Raw genomic sequence first — 20,631 nt, 5'->3', positions numbered from 1 at the left:
CCTTTAGAATCACACAGAGCTTAGCAAAACTCTAACTACAGCTCCATACTTACTTACTATATGATAAACTACCTTAGCTTCCTCTTCTGTAAAATAGAGTTAATGCAATATGCCTAAAGGAGGCTGTCACGATGACTGAATAAGATATGGAAAGTACTTATCACAGCAAACAGAGTAAGCACTCAATATATAACCAAAAACATGATGCTAAAAATCATGCATTTATAGTCTCCTCCTCCCAGCTGAGGATTTATAAACATCATCAAATACAACTCAACTTGGAGAATACATTATATGATTATTTTGGTAGCAGAATTTTATCTTCCTAATTATGTTTTGCTTAGGCAAATGTCAAAAATGAGTTTCCACTTCCAGATCAGACACTGACGGGATAGTAGGGATGGGGGTGGCGGGGCTGATCTCAGAAACACATTCAACACGGGCACGATGGAATATATGTGATTTGATAATGAGCTTTGGAAAATCCAATGACATTCCAAAGACACACTGACTACTACCTACTCATAAATCCTGTGGACTGAAGGAAGATGGACATGTTTACACTGGATACTGAAGGTAGCATGGCAGGTGGATTTACCATCACATGCTGAGCATTCCCTCTACTCCGAGTCCTGTGCTAAGTATCACGCATATAGCTTATCTCTGTGAGAGCAACTATATTCTATCACCCACAAAAACCATCAACGTGCAACCAAGTTTCAGAGGCTTGTTAATATAAAAACCGGGCCCCAGAGATGGCCAATGTCCTGTGACACTCCAGGTCAACATTTTGGTTAAAGTGAAAGAAAATTTTTCCAACAAATAAGAGAGAAAATGAGCAACACATTATTTAGAGAACATGGAATGCAGAGTAGGAACAAGGTTAATGTAGGTTGGAATTAGAAACTAGTCTGAAATTGTCAGCGCTAAAGACTATGAGATGTCAGTAGCATTACTGCCCTTGATTTATGGAGAATGAGGTACCATCTAAGGACTTTTATTAAGCAGTCCTTTAAAAACATTCTTTGCTTACTATAGAACAGAGTAAGGACCTTAAAAGCAACATAACTATGTTCTGGCCACATAGAATTGAAATGAGGGATGTTTAAGAAACCTATTTTAAAGCAAAGATGACAATAATGACATAGCATAGGGGTAAAACTGTAAAAAAAAAAAATCAAAGAGACATTGGTGCCTCAAGATTAGCTGCCACCTCTGGAGATGATGATAAATTAGGAACCATCCAATTTCTGGATAATAACAGTGAGTCTAATTTTAGAAATTTTAAAGTAAAAACTAAAAGTTAAAGATGCATTTTCTCACTTTCTAACAAAATACCTTGCGACAAGATGAATAAAAAATGCAAAAAAATCATTAGCCTCCTTATTAATGGAAGGCGACTAAGTAGACCTTTAAAAATGGAAGCCCCGTGATCACATTAGTACATAAAATTCTTTCTTCACTCAGCACTCGTTCAGTATCACCTGTAGGCACAGACTTAGAAAGGTAGCAAGTATGTGGACCTCACATTCTGCTGAGATAGACAAGCCAAGTAAATACAAAGAGCAAGAAACAAAAGATAACAGACACAGTCTTGCTTCACAAGCAGGGATCCTAACAGACATTGGAGGAATATGCATATCACTACTACTTTATGAGGCTTTTCATGAGCTTGGGACACTTACCTAGCCATAATGCAATGAGTACAGCATCAATTCCATCTATTGGCTCACAGATTCGAGCCACAACAGGGTGGATCTGCTGGGCCAAGTAGTACTGGGTGTCGATGGCTAAATTGTCCTGTTTCTGCAATTGCTCGGGTGCATAGGCCCTCTGAGTTGCAGGGAGGTTTGACCCATCCTAAAAGAAGACACGGAATAGGTAAATTTGTGAGCAATTCAATCACACATACACTTGCTTAATCAAACAAATGGACAAAAGTTTAAATTTTATGTCCTCAGTTCCAAACTCTAAGAAGTCTTGCCCTGTTCAAAATCCCATATGTATCTTAGAATAGGAAGACTAAGAACTTTTGGTCTCAACCTTATCCACAGCTTGAGAATGTAAATCCAGTGTATTGTGTTCTTTTCTGTCAGGATATTAAACCAGTAAGATGACACTAGCTAGATTATAATTCTACCTGCCATATAATAGAAGAAAAAGAGAAAAGACTAGTGATAATTAGTCTACTGAGAAAGGTTTTTAAAGACATAACAATAAAAGAATAAATAACACTCCTCTGATTCTGTTAATGCAATTTCTTCCAGCGACAACTCCAGCCATAGAAGCATGTATCCTTTTCAACTGTGTGCCAAAATAAATCCTTTGTCCTTTGTTTCTTTTGGGGTATTTTATCACAGCGACAAGAAAAGTAACTAATCTACCTACAAAGCAGCAGCGCTCAAGAGTCAAATACATGACCAGTGGAAGGGGTACTATTCAGTCGGTCCCTCCTCTAGCAAATGAAGGTGGGATAAATACTCTTTTCAGGAGCCATTTCTTTTATACTATAAAATTAAACTTGTGAGATTCTATGTAATTAGCTCACATACAGCTCTGTAGTGATGTCACTGTCATCTGTGAATCAAAAAGTCATCATTCTACTGGACCAACATCCAATGATTCACTCCACTCTTCCTCTTGACTGAAACAACAGAATTTAATATTCAGACTAGTAAATTATAACTATTCACAGTGCTCAGCTGCTCTGCAGAACTGATTATAATGTGAATCCTATTCTTTCACTCCTGCCACAATCAGTCTCTTCTCAGCTCAGCATTCAGCTCAAAACATAGGCAACCTTCCACATCATGGTCTTTACCAGAGACACAAGGCAGGGCCTTCTCTCTCAGCACATGCTCCCAATAGTAGCAGAATTTATCTGTCTTTCATTTAGGTGCTACCTGGTCTAAAGTATAATGAAATCTCTAGAAAGAAAGCTACCCTCAGGTTAAAATTTGTTTGTTCGTATTCACAACTCAATAAAAAAAATTAATGAGAATGAATGAGGCTTAATCATGTCCTTTAAGCAAACTGAATTGTAAGGTAAAAATAAGTAGCAGCTGCTCTCCGGAGTTTGAAAACAACCAACAGGCTATGTCTCCATATTGCTATACTCAGACAGCCTCTTAATACCAAAAATCTGCTCACCCAATAAAATTAGCTTTCTGTTGAGTTTAATTTTTTCTTTCATGATTTTTTTTTGTTGCTGATCTTATACTGCCCTAGGCTAACTTCTAGCTTACTGTTGTATCAAAGGATGACCTTGTACTACTACTGATCTTCATCTCTCCACCTTCCAAGAGCTGGGTTTATACCACCACACTGAGGGAATTCAATTACTTTTTAATGATGAATTAATCAATTTTGAAGAAGTGAAGAAAATTTAAGGCACAGTGAACTGGAGGGAAGGTAAAATACTTGTGTGGCATGCACACGGTCCTAAGTTCTGTCCCAAGAACTGCACACCAAGTGCTTGAGTTACTTTCAAACATATCACCAGGAGATTTCATGAAGGAATATTTGTATTTTTAAACAGCAAATGCAAATTTCTGAGCATTCTTTTTACTTAAAGCATTCTACCTCTATATAGCTTGTAGCTAAGAGTGAGCCTAACATATTTCCTACTGTATTTTTAAAATTTAAGCTCGTGCTCGCTTCAGTAGCACATATACTAAAATTAAAATTTAAGCTCAAACATAGCGAAGTTCACAACTGGCTAGCTAACAGCTTTTATAATGTGCTAGAAATCCATTTTGGCTCTCACCTAAGATATATTACTCAAAGATCTAGTCCTTAAACCGAACAAGACGTCAACAACATGGCACACGTGGCCATGTTTTATATATCTTCTAAGAATGGTTATGGAAGCAAAGCTGGCCTTTCTTCGGCTATCCATGCATCAATTCATGAATTGTAGAATAGTCAGGTGCTCTACACAAGCCATTGTTAATGGGAAACTAATGGAAAAAAATCTCAGTGGTTGACAGGGGGTCCTCTTAAAGCAATTATGTCAAAGGTATGCCTTACAAAAATGATGACTTGTGTAAACTAAGTAATTACAAGATTAAATTAGTAGACAAAGGCTGATGAGATAGCTCAACAATCAGGAGCACTTGTTGGTCTTACAGAAGACTGGGATTGAGTTGCCAGCATCTACATGGCAGTTCACAACAGTCTGTAACTACAGTTCCAAGGGATCTGATGCCCTCTTCTGTGTCTACAGACATCAAGCACGTATGTGTTGTACACAATGCATGTGGGCAAAACACTCATCACAATTTTAAAAATAAATCTTTGAGTTACCAGTATGATACAGTCAGTGTTTATATAGTAAACATTAAATAAAACTGAACCTATTCGAAAAACAGGATATTCTTAGAGGACACCCTGCCTCCAGGCAATAAACAATCTTAGAAATTTGTTACCACAGGTTTTCACATACTTTTTCTAAACATTATGATATGAAACTTAAAAGAAAAGGAGACCAATCCTGATGAAAGGTAACTTGTCCCACTGAGGAGAACAATAGCAAATTAAAATCCTATGCCCCTTTTCTTAGAATGTGTTAAGGAAAAAATAAGTTAATTAAAACAAATATGTATTGTACTTTTAAAAGAAGGACGAGTATTAAGTGGATGGCAAAATGCTAAAGTGACATCAAATAGGGTTTATTGTACTGCACTAGCACCAGCATTTTAAAGACATATTTTAATCAAAACGGGAATAAGAGCAAATATTTTGACATTAAGGAATGCAAGTTTGACTTTGAAATACATCTATCATACTATTTTATACATTACCAAATGCCTCCACTCCAGTTTTAAACAAAATATTTACCTGTCCTGATTTCATCATTAGATGCTATTTTACTGAACCTGTATTATTTTTCAAAGTTATAAGCTACCATCTGTTCTTGTCATTAATAATCTAAGAGCTTTTCAATTTATATGAAGACATAAGTGAAAAAAAACTAGCCTATTTACTAAAATCTTTATTTGCATAATTTGAAAATTGTTTTTTTGAGATGAGACTTGTCAGAAGCAATATGCAAAGCACATTAAGGAACTGAGCAAGGCAGACATTTATGGAAATATTTTCCTGCAGGAACTGGCTTTCTCTAACAGTTCTTAATCAAGGGTAACCCTAGGAGGGAGACAGAGTCAAGTGCCGATTCCTGTCCATGTACTTAGCACTGTTATGTACATCATCTACAGTATGAGGCCCATATTACACTAACAGACGAGCCTTGGGTTCCATGAAGACTTATGCTTGGAAAGCATACTGGTTGGGTTTTAGCAAAGGTCAATTGTATAGAAATTAATTTTAAGGCTTACCTAAAATTTTTACTATAATAATGTAATATGACTCTTATGAATGTAAAAAAAAATCTTACTCAGATAAATTATGCCTTGGGGTGAAGTAGACCATACATTAGTAATTTTAAAGAACTTGAGATAGGCTTATTACTAACTTCGTTTTGCATACAGGGAGAAAAGATTGATGTTCTTTTCTTCCAGCTGGAGTCAAGTGCTTTCAGGGGAAAAAAAAATCCTGATGTCCTCCTCTGTCCTACCTCCCTACGGACCCTGTTAGTGACATGCCATTCTCAAACAAAACTAGATTTCAGTTGGAAAGTGTACTGAGAAAGATTATATTTCCTTAGAGGTGTTTTACAAAACAGGAATAAGGGAAACACGAGGAGAGAGTTGGGAGAGAAGGGGAAGTGAGAAGGGTGAGGAGAAAGGAAAAAACTAGGTGGATCATTTCTACTTTCTTTCATAAAGTCTATCTTCAGGCCTTCCAACCTTCTCCATGGAGCTATACATTTTTTCAAGTAATTCATTTGATGAGCTAGGAAGACAAACCATTTATTCTACCACTCCACTGACTCATCACAATGAAAACTGTCACAAAAAGAACGATTGATAACAACAACCCACTACTATTGCTAGTCATACCACTATAAGTACATATACTTTCTTTTCTCTTTTTTGTATTGCTGGGAATCAAATGCAAGGCATTACACATATTAACATACTAAGTAAGCAATCACAGCCCATGATATTGTCACAAAAATTATTTTAGCATTGAAACGGCAGTAATTATTATAAAACTGCCTCATTAATAATAATTTCAAATGATCTCCAAATCCTACTTTGAATTTCTTGTGAAACTTGTAATGAAACATTATAGAACTCCGTTTTTAAGACTTGAAAGCTAGCTTAACTAAACCATCTCTATATGGGACCAGTTAATTAGAAGACTACTACTAAGTAAGGTAATATGGCAATCTAGCTTTGACCCAAGATTCCTATACGTAGACCAGTGGTTTAGTGTGTATATACATTCATATGTGCACATGTGCGTGGAGGAAAGGTACGTATCAGGTAACATATATTCCTTGTACTTTATGTATAAATGTGTTTTATCTGTATGTCTGTCTGTGCAACATATATGTATCTGGTACCTGAGGAGGCCAGAAGAGAGTGCCAGATCTCCTGGAATTAGAGTTACAAGCAGTAGTGAGCCACCATATAGGTGTTGGAATTGAATCAGATCCTCTGGAGCCACCAAGCCAGTGCTCTTGACTGCTGGGCCCTTCTCCAGTACTCTTCTTTATATTTTTTTAAAAGATTTATTCACCAGAAGAGGGCATCAGATCTCATTACAGATGGTTGTGAGCCACCATGTGGTTGCTGGGATTTGAACTCAGGACCTCTGGAAGAGCAGTCAGTGCTCTTAACCACTGAACCATCTCTGTATTTTTAAAACAGTGTCATTCAAGGAATGCCATCAAGTTCTGAGTATCTGCATGACCTCAGTATTACAGTTACAGATACAAGCTACTCTACCTGTTTGTATGTGAATTCTGGAGATGTGAACTCAGGTCTTCATATATGCAAACACTTTTCCCATTGAGTCACCTTCCCAGACTACTATTCTTAAGAAGCACAAGTCTTCCACAATAGTTTTACCTGACAGATAACATATGACACTGTATCGCCAGCTTTCACCTTCCTGCCTCCTTGAGAATTTATCCACAGTGCAACATGTACATGAGGTAGACTTTTTTTATCAGGGTAATCCTGGGGATCCTTTGTCAATGCCTAAAAGACAAAAAATGGGGAACAAAAATCCCACCAAAATTTAGAATAAAACTGTTTATGCATACATGTATCAAACATTTTTTGCCAGAATCATATATGTATAGCATAACAGTGACAATGAATGCAGACAACATGGCCACATTATCGTCCAACAGTCCATCTTCTCAAGGTCTCTCTCTCCATCAATTAGTAATTGGCATAACCATACACAAGCCTAATAAATAAATAAATATATTTATGGGTTTTCTCACATAATAATTTGAATACTTAAAATAAATCAAGACTATAGCTCCAGTGTTCTATGTAGCCATAGAGTTCTCATGTTTGTAGTTTTTTCATCTGATTAGTTAGACTGAAGAATAACAGCTGCCCTCATTTAATGATCTGTTTCTCAAAGACTTCTTAATAAATAACCCACCCCCACCCCAATGTACCAAACAGCACAGAATTTACCCTGAAAGTCAACTTAAGCAATGAGTTTGTAACATAAAGTGCACACAAGATCTGGAACAGCACCAGTCAGGAGAAAGGTGTTTTCTAACACTGGTATTTGTATTGATGATACAGAAGGAAAGCTGGATAAAATGGTAGCTGCCTTAAAAATGTGAATCCCAAGAGGAGCACCAAGTTGTACTAATAGTCGCTGTATTCTTTCTACCACCATAGCAAGGTACTTTCACTTGAGAACATTCTTGACTAAGCAGTAAAATCCAGTAACTGTGAGGGGGCAGTCTCCCTCTGCAGCACAAGATGACTTTAGAACTCACTATGCAGCACGGACTAGCTACAAACGTAAGGCAATCCTTCTGCCTCAACTTTTCTGAATGCTGGTATTACAAGCATGACCCATCATATCTAGCAAAGTTAGTAACTCCTAAAGCTTTTAAACTTTGATACCAAGTGTGCTATTTTATGATTAAACACAATGAATATACAAAACATATCTGAAAAATAAAAGGGTACTCTAGGAATTGTTTGGGAACTATTTGAGTTACAGGCTAAACTATATACTATTTACATAGAATGCATAGAAATTACATAGAATGAAATTTTTGCTTGAAAGAATGGTAAGGAAACTAGTTGTTTGGACATGTGGACCAGCAGTTTAAAATCTAAACTAAATAAAACCTGTTACTTTAAGAAGAAGAAAAAAGAATCAATCTGACAATAGGCATCATCAAATACAACCTTTCAAGCCCAATTCGAAACTTAGAAAACATGTTTGCACTTCTTAGAACTTGACATCTTCCCAATACTGGATATTTCTAATGAAGTAGGAATATTCTAACATGCTTCTAAACAGTGTACTTGAAATACACTCATTTTAATATCCACAAAGTTCAGGGAACCAACCAACAAATTCTACAATGTCATACACAGATAAAATACCCACTATTCAAAGTCCAATACAGGAGTAAATAAGATAAAAATAGATGGCAAACATGGAGAAAGAACACATTAAACATATAACACATTATTTTATACAATGAATATATACTAACAAAAATAAGTAAAAATCCAACCTACACAGTTTACTGACTTTAGACTTCACATCACAAACAACTTTTTAAAATATACAACCTCTAGAATTCTAATGCGGGATCAAAGAAGAGTCTTTAAGCTATCAGGAAAATATAAATACTTTTACCTTTACCTAATTATCTCTGATTATTCTAATTATCAACTGAAATTTATTTTTATAGAGCGGTAAAACCATACGTTACAACAAAATAGACATGGAAAGTAGGCAATAAAGTTCAGATAGTGTCTACCAAGATAGGCGATAAAGCTTTGCAAAATGGGAAATGGGGTGGTGGTGGTGAGATTGTTCAGTGGTTAAGACCACTGTCTGCTCTTGCCAAGCGCCTGGGTTTACATCCCAGTAATGTATGGAGGCTTACAACTACCTGTAATTCCAGTTCCAAGAAATTGGATGTCTCCTCTGGCCTATATGGACACCCAGCAATCGTGCAATGTACTTATGTACTCACATGCAGGCCAAACACTCATACTCATGAAATATTTTTTAAATTAAGAAATGCCATTATACTAGGTAACTTTCCTTTTTTTAAAACAGTATTTTTAGTACAATATTAAAATTCTGAACATTATGGAACAGTATTTCTAATGATGATATAGAAAGTATCAAAAGTTTTAAAAGCTGGACTTAGAAACACACACACACACACACACATATCTCCCACATATATCGAGCTGGAAAGATACCTGATGGGTGGTCTATTTGATCTGTGGTGGACAGAGAGATCTAACTCCTTCAAGCTGTCCCCTGAATTTGCCATGCATGCCATGGCATATGAATCCCCCACACTCGCACACGTACATATGCACAAACCTGTGTCACCCCAGCTCCAAGGACACAGGCATACAATTTAAAAAATATTTTAAATGCACTCTAGTGGTATATATTCAAGGTCTCCATGACTACTAAAACCAGTATGTTGTGTTATCTTACAAATATTTAAGATTACAATACTCCAGAAAAATCACAGATGGTTTTACTTTTATAACAAGGCCTAAAATCTCCATAAAAGTAAATCTCACCACTTTATGTAGGCCTCCATCCTAATCTAACTTGCCATTTTCAAGTTCTGCCAACATTATCTACAAAGATAATAAAACCAAGCAACCAAACACAAACAAACCATATTTTCTAATACCATCCACGGGGCAGTCTTTTTCTAGTCTATTCACCTTTGAGCAAAATAAAATGCAAAATCTCAATTTCCCAAATTTTAAATGATACAAGTTAAAGATTAACAGAAAGACAACTCACCTTTTACAGATGAATAGCTTACTATAAACTGAAACAGACCTCTGATCATGATATAATTCATCAAAATTTACTATACTTGTAACAACACTACAGAAATTAAAAACAAAACAAAACAAAACAAACAAAAAAACAAAAACGCTGTCACACTATGTGGCCTTAGCGCACCTCAAAACAATAAATAGACAAGGTGGGCTTTAAAAAGCCTTTGCCTCCCAAGTGCCAGCTATCACTACTATACCCAAACAAACTTATTTAGAAACTCTAAACGGGCTTGAAAGATGGTTTTGTCATTAAATTGTTTAATCCATGATAAGAAAAACAAATGACAAAGCAGTCCAATCAGTTGCTAGTACTTGCCACTCCTAACACTGGAGAGACAGAGACAGGCAGTTCCCTGCACCTTCTAGAACTTACAGGCTAGCCTGTCAGCAACCCAGTCAATAAAGTCAATAAACTAAGTCAGTGAGAGACAAACCTGTCTCAAAAAACAAAAAAGGAGCTAAGAAGGCATAGTTGGCATAGCACTTGTACAAGCAGAAGAAATTGAATTTGATGCTCCAAAATGCATAAAAAGTTGAGTACAGACTTGCCCTTGTAATCTCAGCACTGGGGAGATGGAAGACAGGTGGCTCCCTGGGGCTTCCCATCCAGCTAGCTCGGCTACCTAGCAAGCTCTAGATCAGTGAGAGACTATCTCAGAGAAAGTTACAGAAGTCCTGCTGCAGTTACCCTGGTGGAACACACACACACACACACACACACACACACACACACACACACACACACACACACACACACACTTAGGATGGGTTGGGAATCCGGGAGAGGAGAAAGAGGAGGGAACCGGGAGAATATGTAAGACAGAGGCCAGAAAATACTCTTCAAATAATCAAGAGTCTAGCATGGCTGTCCTCTGAGGCTCCATCAGCAGCTGACTCGGACTGATGCAGACACCCACAGCCAAACAGCAGATGGAACTTGGGGACTCATATGGAAGAATCGGAAGGATTGCAGGTCCCTAGGGGATAGGAACTCCACAGGAAGTCCAATAAAGCCACCTAACCTGGACCCTTGGGGAGCTCAGTCTGAACCAGCAACCAAAGACTTAACACTGGCTGGACCTAGGCTTCCCTGTACATATGCAGCAGATGTGCAGCTTGACCGCCATGTGGGTCGTGAAAAACTGGGATGGGAGCTATCCCAAAAGCTGTTGCCTGTATATGGGATATGTTCTCCTAGCTGGGCTGCCTTGTCTGGCCTCAGTGGGAGAGGATGGGCCTAGCCTCACAGAGACTTGATGTGCCAGGGTAGGGGAATACATAGGGTGGCCCACACACACACAGAGGAGAAAGAGATGGGGGGAAGAACTATGGGAGGGGGTAGTGAGAGGTGAGTGTATACACACACACACACACACACACACACACACACACACACACACACAGAGAGAGAGAGAGAGAGACCCAGAGAATTTGGAAATATGAACTGGGTTTTTCTCATTGACTTATCTCAGAATCTACTACTGTACATGTAAGAGGAATTCCCTACTTGCTAAGTAGATAACAAGCAAATTCTTTTAGTGCTCATCAAATTGCTATTAGTTATGAGCAACTATGCTAAATAAGATGTAGAATGAAAAGCCAATTAAGTCAGTTTCTGTTTTGCTCACACAAAAGAGCATGGCTCAGTCTAGAGATGGCTCAGTGATTAAAGTGTGCCTAGTGTTCTTGCACAAGACCCAATTTCGGTTCCCAGCACTCACATGACAGTTCACAACTGCCAGCAATTCCAGTTCTGTGATCTGACTTCCTCCTCTGAACTCCTAGAACTCCTTTATGCATGTGATACATACACATACACTCAGATGGAGACATTAAATAAGTAAACTGTAAGATTTACTGCCATTATTAACATACTATACATGAAGTACTGCTAATAGTAATCTCACCATAAAATGATAATTATTGAACCTGAACAACTGATACTAGAGATGTGATGCTATTCTTTTACTTTTGTCTGCTTGGAAATGTAAATAAGAAAAACGAGTATGAATTTTGATTCCTGGCCTGTGCAGACTTCAGTCCCTTTTGCTGGGCTGGTGGTACATACTTGTTTAATCTCAGCACTGAGACAGCAGAGGCAAATGAATCTGGTTTACACAGAACGTTCCAGGCAAGCCAGAACTACATAGTGAGACCCTGTCTTGAAATAAAATAAAAAATATTAATGTAGGGTTGGGATTTAGCTCAGTGGTGGGCGCTTGCCTGTGGCAAAGCGCAAAGGCCCTCCTGGTTTGGTCCTCAGCTCCAAAAAAAAAAAAAAAAAAAAAAATTAATGTAGACACAGAAATACTGTTATTTTTCTTGACTAATGTTCTTTGTACATACTATAATATGAGCCAATAAGAGTGTGAAAATACTATCCTTGTAGATGCATTTGTGGTGTTGTGAATAATATAGTCAAGCTTAGACTGATTTTTAAAATTTGTTCCTGGATCCTGCTGTCATGGACAGGCATGTTTGAAGGAAGGTAGACAAAAATGAGCCAGAGATACTGTATTTAGAATACTAAACACTAAAATAAGAATAATGATTGAACTCATTCATATAAAATTTTGGAAAGTAAAAATGCTTATTAGCAAAACAGTCCACAGATGCCAATGCTGGCATGCACTTCATTATTTATAGTGAAGAGCTAGCGTTAAGGCACATACAGCCTCAGGTATGATAGATATAACGTCTTCATTTTTTAAATTAAACACATGATATTCAAGGTATAGAAACAAAAAAAGATGATCTAAGAAGGTATGTTAAGTCTTAAGTATATGCCTAGAGTTTTGTACTCTCCAAAATTCAAATAAAAACAAACTCACTGTGAAAGTTCCATATCCACCATGGTGGTAATGTTTTATTTTAAAAAAAAAAGTCATCACCATGACAAAGAAACTATGATGAAAATAGCATGCATATTTTGTTATTATTAACTGATACCACCTTTTCACAAAACGATTTTCCTAGATCCATTTGGCTAGGTAGTTGTATCTTTTGATACAAATGTTCTTTTTTTTTTACTTCATGGATTGTACAAAAAAGTAATTCATCTGAATGCAAAATAACAAGTGAATGAAGATGTTCAGTGAAGTTATTCACAATTAAATTTAATGAAGAAAAAATTAAGTAAACATGTCAGCAAAATAGATGATTAGTGTATTGATTAACTTTGTTTATGGGTGCTAGGAATCAAACCTCGGGACTTGCATATATGATTTTTCAGGTAATACAGATATAGGTAGGAAAAGATACCCATACCCACAATGTAATATTATTTTAAGATGCACAAATATTTTAGATATAGAGTGGTTACCACTACTATCTTAATTCTAACTGAATTTGCACCCAAAAACCTTTTGACGACAGATCCTCATCTGTGAGGTAACATTCACATTTAGGGAGCAGAAGCAGAAAGGAGAAAAGACAAGAGAGGGGAAAGGAATGAGGGGAACAGGAAGGGGGTGACCAGGAGGGAGGAGAAATGAATGAAAACTGTAGAATGAATATGAATGAACAGAATTATGCATCACGCAATTATTACTTTAGAGGACTATGAAAAAGAGAGCATTCTCTAGGCCCTGAGACAAAGGCTAAGTCACTCCATATGCTATCTGGAAGTAAAAGGGAAAGACGGGTCGTCTGCAGCAGCCATGGCAGTACCTGTGGCTGCAAGAGCTATGCTAATGCTCAATCTGTGAGACAGTTGTTAAGCAGCTTCCACCACCAGCTCGAATTTACTGAAATTGCAAGGATGAGGTGGTTCTTCAACTCTCTGAAGGAGGAGAAAAACACATGGCAGCAGCTGGGCTCAGCAATAAATGCTACATTTACCTTGTTAATTTCAAACTGGCTCACTGGGACACTGCCGTTTAGCACATTTTCTCCAATTTCTATTAACCTCTTCTGAATGTTTTCCACAATGGTGTCCCGGCTTTGATCAGAAAGAATCTGGCCAATGACAAAGCTGTATAAAGAAAAAAATATGATTTTTTTCGTATCATATGTCATTAACAAAAAAAAGACAGACATCATGTCACGAGATTGGCATGTGGATAAGAACTTATGTTAAGAACTAATATGAGGATTAGTGTCTAAAAGGCAATTTACACTTTATTTTCTGTTTATTGCCTACGTGTATGCCTGCACATCCAATCTGTGTCTGACGTTAAGCGTATAGGGTTCCCTGAAACTAGAGTTAAGGATGATTGGTGCTGGAAATCAAACGTAGGTCCTCGGCAAGAGCAACAAGTGTTCGTAAGCACTAATCTCCCCAGTGCCCGCTGTTTTGTTTTTAAATGTTAACTCTTCTAAAACTTTACTAACATATGAATTCCAGGTCTGCCCTTTGACATAGACTATTCACTAATGTAGCAGCTAATGCTTTCATATACAATAAAGAAAAATTTTTGCCATCAGATTTTATGATTATAAAATACAAAGGCAATTATATTCTAACCATAAGTTAATATTTTAGTTTTCTGACATTGTTTTTGGTTTTTTAAGATGGAACTCACTATATAGACCAGGGAGGTCTTGAACTCAGAGAACTACCTGTCTCTGCTTCCAAGTGCTGGGATTAAAGGTGTGTGCCACCACACCCAAGTTAATATTTTAGAAGATAAATTTTATCTTTATTCATAAAGCAACAAGACAGTATCTCCATCTAAGATGGCTATTTAGCTAAGTAAGAAGAAATATAAAGCTTCATAAAGAAATTTTAAAAACCTAGGAGGCTAGAAAATTAACTCAAAGGTTAAGAGTACTTGTTCTTACAGAGGATCTAGGTTCAATTCTCAGCACCCACATGACCGCTCACAAGGTTAGTCCCTGGAGATGCAATGCCCTCTTCTGACAGCTATGGGCACCAGGCACTAACACACTGCATAGACATACAGCTGGCCAAACACTCATACACATAAAATAATAAACTAAACAGGGTAAAAATTCCAAAATACCAAACTCTTCTTTTTGTAGTATCATTAAAAATTGTTCAATGTTCAACTTTTAGGCTATCCCTCAAATTTGTCATATTGTTCTATAAAGCCTCAAGAAAAATAAAGTAGCCAACATTTTATTGATTTCTCAGAAATCACAGATTAAGAGTTTGGCAGCTGCTTTATGATTTATCAGAAAAAGAATCCTGACAAAAACATTTATATAGCTTTAATTACTAGTAAGTTTCTAGCTCAGAGAAATTACTTCTGCTATTGGGTATCTCTTCTTGGAAAACACAAAGCTGAGGAGAACACTCTAACTGACAGCCTATACAAAGCAGCTTCAAAAGCTTTGACTCTATCTAAGAACAATGAGGCATTCAAAGCCCATTTCCAAGAACAAACCATGGCCTATCGCAGATGGCTCCTTTGCCTAACTAATCAAGAGGAGTTTTAAGAAAGCAACTCTTAATTCAAACTCTCAACTTGAAAGCAGAAAGAAGGTTGGAAATTAAGTTTAAAATGCTGATATTTACCAAAAAACTAAAAGTACTTTTAAATCTAGGCATCAAGGAACACTGTTTTCAGAACTGATCTAAATCACAAAATAGGAATATGTGAAAGATAACATATAACATATCTATGCATTAATTTTTCAAATGGGTATTTCATACATGAATTTTTTAATCATAATCTTTAATTTGCAAGGCTAGTGGATCATATATTACTTTAGAGGCAAACACAGTATTTTATAACTTGCCCTCAACTTAATCTGCAATTACTTAAGAATCATTTATATACAAATGATAAAAGGAATAAACACCATTACATGCCATTGCACATTTCAAACTACATATAACAGGAAAACATAAAATATGTTTTATAATTGGGATCTAGGGATTCAGGAGACATCATTTTAAAAAAAAAAAGGAATTTGTTTAAAAAACAATATCAACGAAATCAACTCTCTAAGGATCCATGTGTAAAGATTTATTCTCACCAGAGATGCTATCTTACAGCTAGTGTTTCTTACTGTGCAAATTTAGCTTTATCTAACTTTTATTCTAACTATAAAATTTTATTTGTAATATGCAATAATAACAATAACGTCAAAGAAGGAAGTTGTATCCCTGTGCTTGGAAGACTCACAGGCATTTTCCATAACAGGTAGATTTTTTTTAAAGAATTTATTTTGATTTTATGTCCATGGGTACTTTGCCTGCATGCATGTCTGTGTGAGGTGTCAGATCTTGGAATTACAGACAGTTATTAGCTGCCATGTGGGTGCTGGGAATTGAAGTCAGTTCTTTTGGAAGAACAGTAAGTTCTCTCAACTGCTGTGCCATCTCTCCAGCCCCCGCACTTGGATTTAAAAAAAAAAAAACAAAACAAAAATTTGAAGGACAAACAACAAAAAGAGAATAAAAGCTAAACTCACTTTCCAGTGTCCTTGGCAAGATCACACCAGTCCCTTCTAACTATATCCAATCCTTTCAGTTCCTGCTTGGTGATGTAATTCCCATCGGATGTTGGTTCGACAACTAGAGCAGCATATTTCTTTTTCTTCAGCAATAGCAGAGACTTGAAAACACCATCAATGTCTATTTCAAGCAGTTTGTACAATTTATTCACTTCATTTTTTACCTGTGAAAATTTCAAATATTGTCAGATTCTTAAATGCCTAACAGGGAAAAAAATGAACATCCTATGAATTTCTAAGAGTTATCTTCAACAAAACTTGAAAGCACATATAATTAAAATTTATTTTTCAATTTACATAGCATGGAATTATTTAGTGCACAAATTAAAGACATTAAGAAACAGAACAAAATCAGATTTTAACATCACTTTTCAGTACTTATTGGAAAGAGTTCAAGTCAGAAAAATCACAGAGTCATGGGTTCATAAATGTTTACTGTAGCACTATTAAAAATAACTTAGTTACAATATCAGCCTAGGTGTCCATCAACAGAGGGAAAGTTGAAAATCACTCATTATACATAAGCACAATGGAACTTTTTCCTAGGTATAAAGAATGGAATTATCATGTATGTATACAAATAGAACAATAAGTTATCATATTCATCTAGTTAGTTCAGATGCAGAGAAACAATTATTGCACATCTTCACTCATTTGTAGATTTTAGATTATACAGGTATACATCCATACACACAAAACTGTATGACAAGTAGAGTGTAGAAAGTGGAAACAAGCTCTTGCTCTCTTGCTCCCTCTTGGTGTCTTTTGCCCCTTTGTCCCTTCTCTTTCCATTCTCCTACCCCATTCTCTCCATGTGCTCATGACCGGCCTCTACTCTTCTATTTCTCTACTTCTCTCTTTCTCTGCCCTACTACCCTCTTAACTCCCTTCACCATTCCCTAAAGAAAAATAAAAAAAAATAAATAAATAAAAAGAAAGTAGAAACAAAACTATTTAAGAGAACAAAAGGAATTCATTCACATTTAGGAGGTAAGAGTCAAAGAGAACCATGCCCAAAGTAATAAACATGTATGACAATGTCAGTATAAAACTCAGATATATGTACACCGAATATACAGCATTTAAAAATAAAGACCTAAATAATTTGGGAAGCTGAGGCAAGATGAATTCAATATTGAAGTCAATTTGGGATGCTTACAAAGTTCAAGAACAGCTAGAGCCATATAGCAAGATTTTATCTTAAAAATAAAATAAATATATTTTTAAAAATTAACAAAGAGACACAAATATTATATATAATTCTATCAAAATAAAGGCTAGAACTGGATCTTATGACTCCAGGAAACACATAATTATGGGAAATTCTTTCTTGAGTCTAAAAGCAATGCATATATTTGCCTTGAAACTACTGAATTGATTAAAAACTAGACAGTCCTACTACTATGTATCTAAAAGCATTACCTTGAACTCTGTTAAGTAATATCCAAAACTGACATTGGCACCTTGAATACCCATGTGCTGGCCGAATAAACAAGCACCTGCTTGTCCTTTGCTGACAAGGCCACGGCACAAATCATCACCTCTAGCAAAAACTGAAAAGCTTTGCAAGGCCACTAAGAGTACAAAAAGTCAGTGCTCTGTACAAGAAAGAGTACAGTTCAAATTCCACACTTTCCAGGGAGGAAAAAATGGCAATTCCTAAGATAAAATCTCAATGAAGCAAGTACTCAAGAAATACTTCCCAAGTGTGAATCAGTTACCAATGATTGCTTCTATATGTTACTTTGTAATTTCTAATATATTTTAAGTAATTCTATAAAATTGAGTATTCATGAGTGCACATGTATGTGGAGATAAGTAAATATTTATTCAAATCTCTGTAGGAAATATAACTGAATACTACTGGATGTACATTTCCTTGTGAATGACAATGTGAGATGTTCTAATGACTATATTTAAATTTTTTTAAAGGTAAAATGTTATCCATTTCTTAAGGAAACCAAATGTCTTTGAATTTTTTGTGTCAAAAAATCAGAATATAAGGAAAATTAAAAGAATGAAAATTGTATGACACCAAATTTATTATTTTTCAAAAAGTATGTCTGTGTACCTAACACATGAACTCACTGTGTCTGTATTAAATACAAAGTTCAAGAAACCCAGGTAAATGACAATCATTAAATTATCTCACCTTATTTAAGCAAAGACTTCTTCCAGGTTGGTGCTGTTGGTATTTATCCATAATTTGAATCTGTGTCTCCATAAATAACTTCCAAGATTCATCTAATAAAAGCCAAAAGTATATAAAAATTAATAATGAAAACACACAGATCATTATAGACAATGAAAGTAAAGGTTTCTAGTACTAGAAACTAGAGGTGTCATTGATTTTTCACATGTTACTATCTGTATGATCAGGGTGCACAATTAAGATTAAGATTAAGATTAAGCCCTTCACCAATTAGAAATGCAAGCAATGAAAGATTAAGAAAATCTTTCCAATTTTCTTCTAAAAATGCTAGAATTAACTGTGTGTGGTTTCAATTCAAACAGAATATGGAATCTGATAAAAATAAGTCTAGGAAACGGGGTCTTTATTTAACCAGTGTGACATGTACTTAGTGGTCATGGCAGTCTAAGAAGCAAATAAAATATGGATATAAAAATTCTAGGGCACGAATATTTATTAAATTCTCAAACAATATTCAGTAGACTATAAATAGTGCCAAAAAATCACTAACAAACAACACTTGAGCGCATAAGTATAAAGGAATGGAAAGAAACTCTAATTAGCACCATTACTAATTTGCCTGAAATACTTTACAGGCTTCATAGGAAAAGAATCATATTAAGCGCTGATACAAAGAAAAGGCTCTAATCCATCAGGAGAGGTTTATAAATACCAAACTAGGCATCAGAAAGCAATTTTCAGTTTAGGTTACACTTTTCCTTGACACAAAAATGTCATCTGGTATCCTTAAGAGTTGTTTTAGAATGAAAATGTTGAGCATTACCTTCTGTACCATCTCTTTCGTATGCATCAAAATCTAAATAAAACAAAAGTCAACATTAATAATGTATTACAAAATTACAAAGGCATAAATATAGCACAAGAGTTTTCCAATTTCTAGGCATCTTTAAAGTTCTTAAATATATCACACCAACTACTCTCAAGTAACAGCAATATAATTTAAGTTTAATAATCTCTATGCTGATGCTTAATAGACATGCAAACTGATAAATATCTATATTTCTGTGTATATTTAATAAACATGTATAATAAGATACCCCTAATAATATGGCAGTAGTCACTTATCCTCAAATAGCACCAATATTCTAATAGAATTACATGATTAAAAAAGCTTAAAAATCTAGCAATTCATACCCATTTCAGAATCTTAAAAGTATTCCATTTAACTTAAAATTATTTTGTAGACTAAGTTCCTTAAAAATGACTATATGGAGTGGAGTTAACCCAGTGCCCAGCAAAATGGTGAATTTCAATTCAGTAAATGAAAACAAACATATAGATAATTATGAATGGGTCTATTTCCAGGCCCATATGGCTACAGGCTATAAAAACATAAACTAATGTATGCAGAGACAAAAGCAGATATGAGTTACCTTAAACCCTATCAGAAGCATATGTAGCGTGTGAAACATTCTGGATAATATGATGTACTGAGAACAGAGACAGAGGCACAGAGCACCCCTTGCATTCTATAATGTCTTTTCCCAAGATCTCCAAGAGGTAGCTACTGTTAATACCCCCACTTGCTTGTTGCCAAATGACAAAGAAAGTAATTTCTTTCTCCTAGTCAGCAAAACAAGGGTACAACAGAAGCACTCTGGTTCCAGGACAGAACCCTTAATCATTCCACAGTATCAGTCTTCATGCATCAATCTAAATTAAAAGTCTCTTTTCCAGTGACTCAGACAGAAGGATGCCTTCATTCGTTCTTTTCTACCTTGCCACCTAACTGAAATCCCAAAGTTTCATTTCAGTCTTTCTTATTCTCCACAGAAAGACAAAGAGTACTCAGACAAGAGCACTTGCCTTTGAGCATATAACATGCATCCATCGCTTCTCTTCTCCATTGCCCACTACCTCTCTTTACTACTGCCCAACTTTGTTCAGATATCCAAAAGTTCTTCATAGCTTCCATACCTTGGGGGCCACGGTGAATTCTAATTAATCTAAGCCAGTAGCTTTTATATGGGCTATATGGTGGAATTACCTGAGGATCTTTAAATAACTAAACCAGTGACAATCAAAACTGTCTCCAGAGCTGCTTCCTGGTGT

General features: G+C 35.9%; 1 protein-coding gene across 1 annotated transcript in view; it reads right to left on the bottom strand.

Annotated features, from left to right (window-relative positions):
• Window positions 1-20,410, bottom strand: part of LOC116906184 (DNA polymerase alpha catalytic subunit-like) — a 182,562-nt gene extending 162,152 nt beyond the window's left edge. Inside the window, exons 1-7 of the mRNA XM_032909150.1 lie at window positions 20,386-20,410; window positions 19,343-19,375; window positions 17,790-17,941; window positions 16,326-16,531; window positions 13,785-13,917; window positions 6,978-7,109; window positions 1,686-1,860 (exon numbers count right to left, since the gene is read on the bottom strand). Of these exons, the coding sequence (XP_032765041.1) occupies window positions 1,686-1,860; window positions 6,978-7,109; window positions 13,785-13,917; window positions 16,326-16,531; window positions 17,790-17,941; window positions 19,343-19,375; window positions 20,386-20,410 (856 nt within the window). The remainder of the gene's footprint in view (window positions 1-1,685; window positions 1,861-6,977; window positions 7,110-13,784; window positions 13,918-16,325; window positions 16,532-17,789; window positions 17,942-19,342; window positions 19,376-20,385) is intronic.
• Between the last annotated feature and the right edge of the window lie 221 nt (window positions 20,411-20,631).

This window comes from Rattus rattus, chromosome 7, assembly GCF_011064425.1.
Source record: "Rattus rattus isolate New Zealand chromosome 7, Rrattus_CSIRO_v1, whole genome shotgun sequence".
In the NCBI taxonomy this organism is placed as follows: Eukaryota; Metazoa; Chordata; class Mammalia; order Rodentia; family Muridae; genus Rattus; species Rattus rattus.
This window is presented reverse-complemented; position numbering and strand designations above follow the sequence as displayed.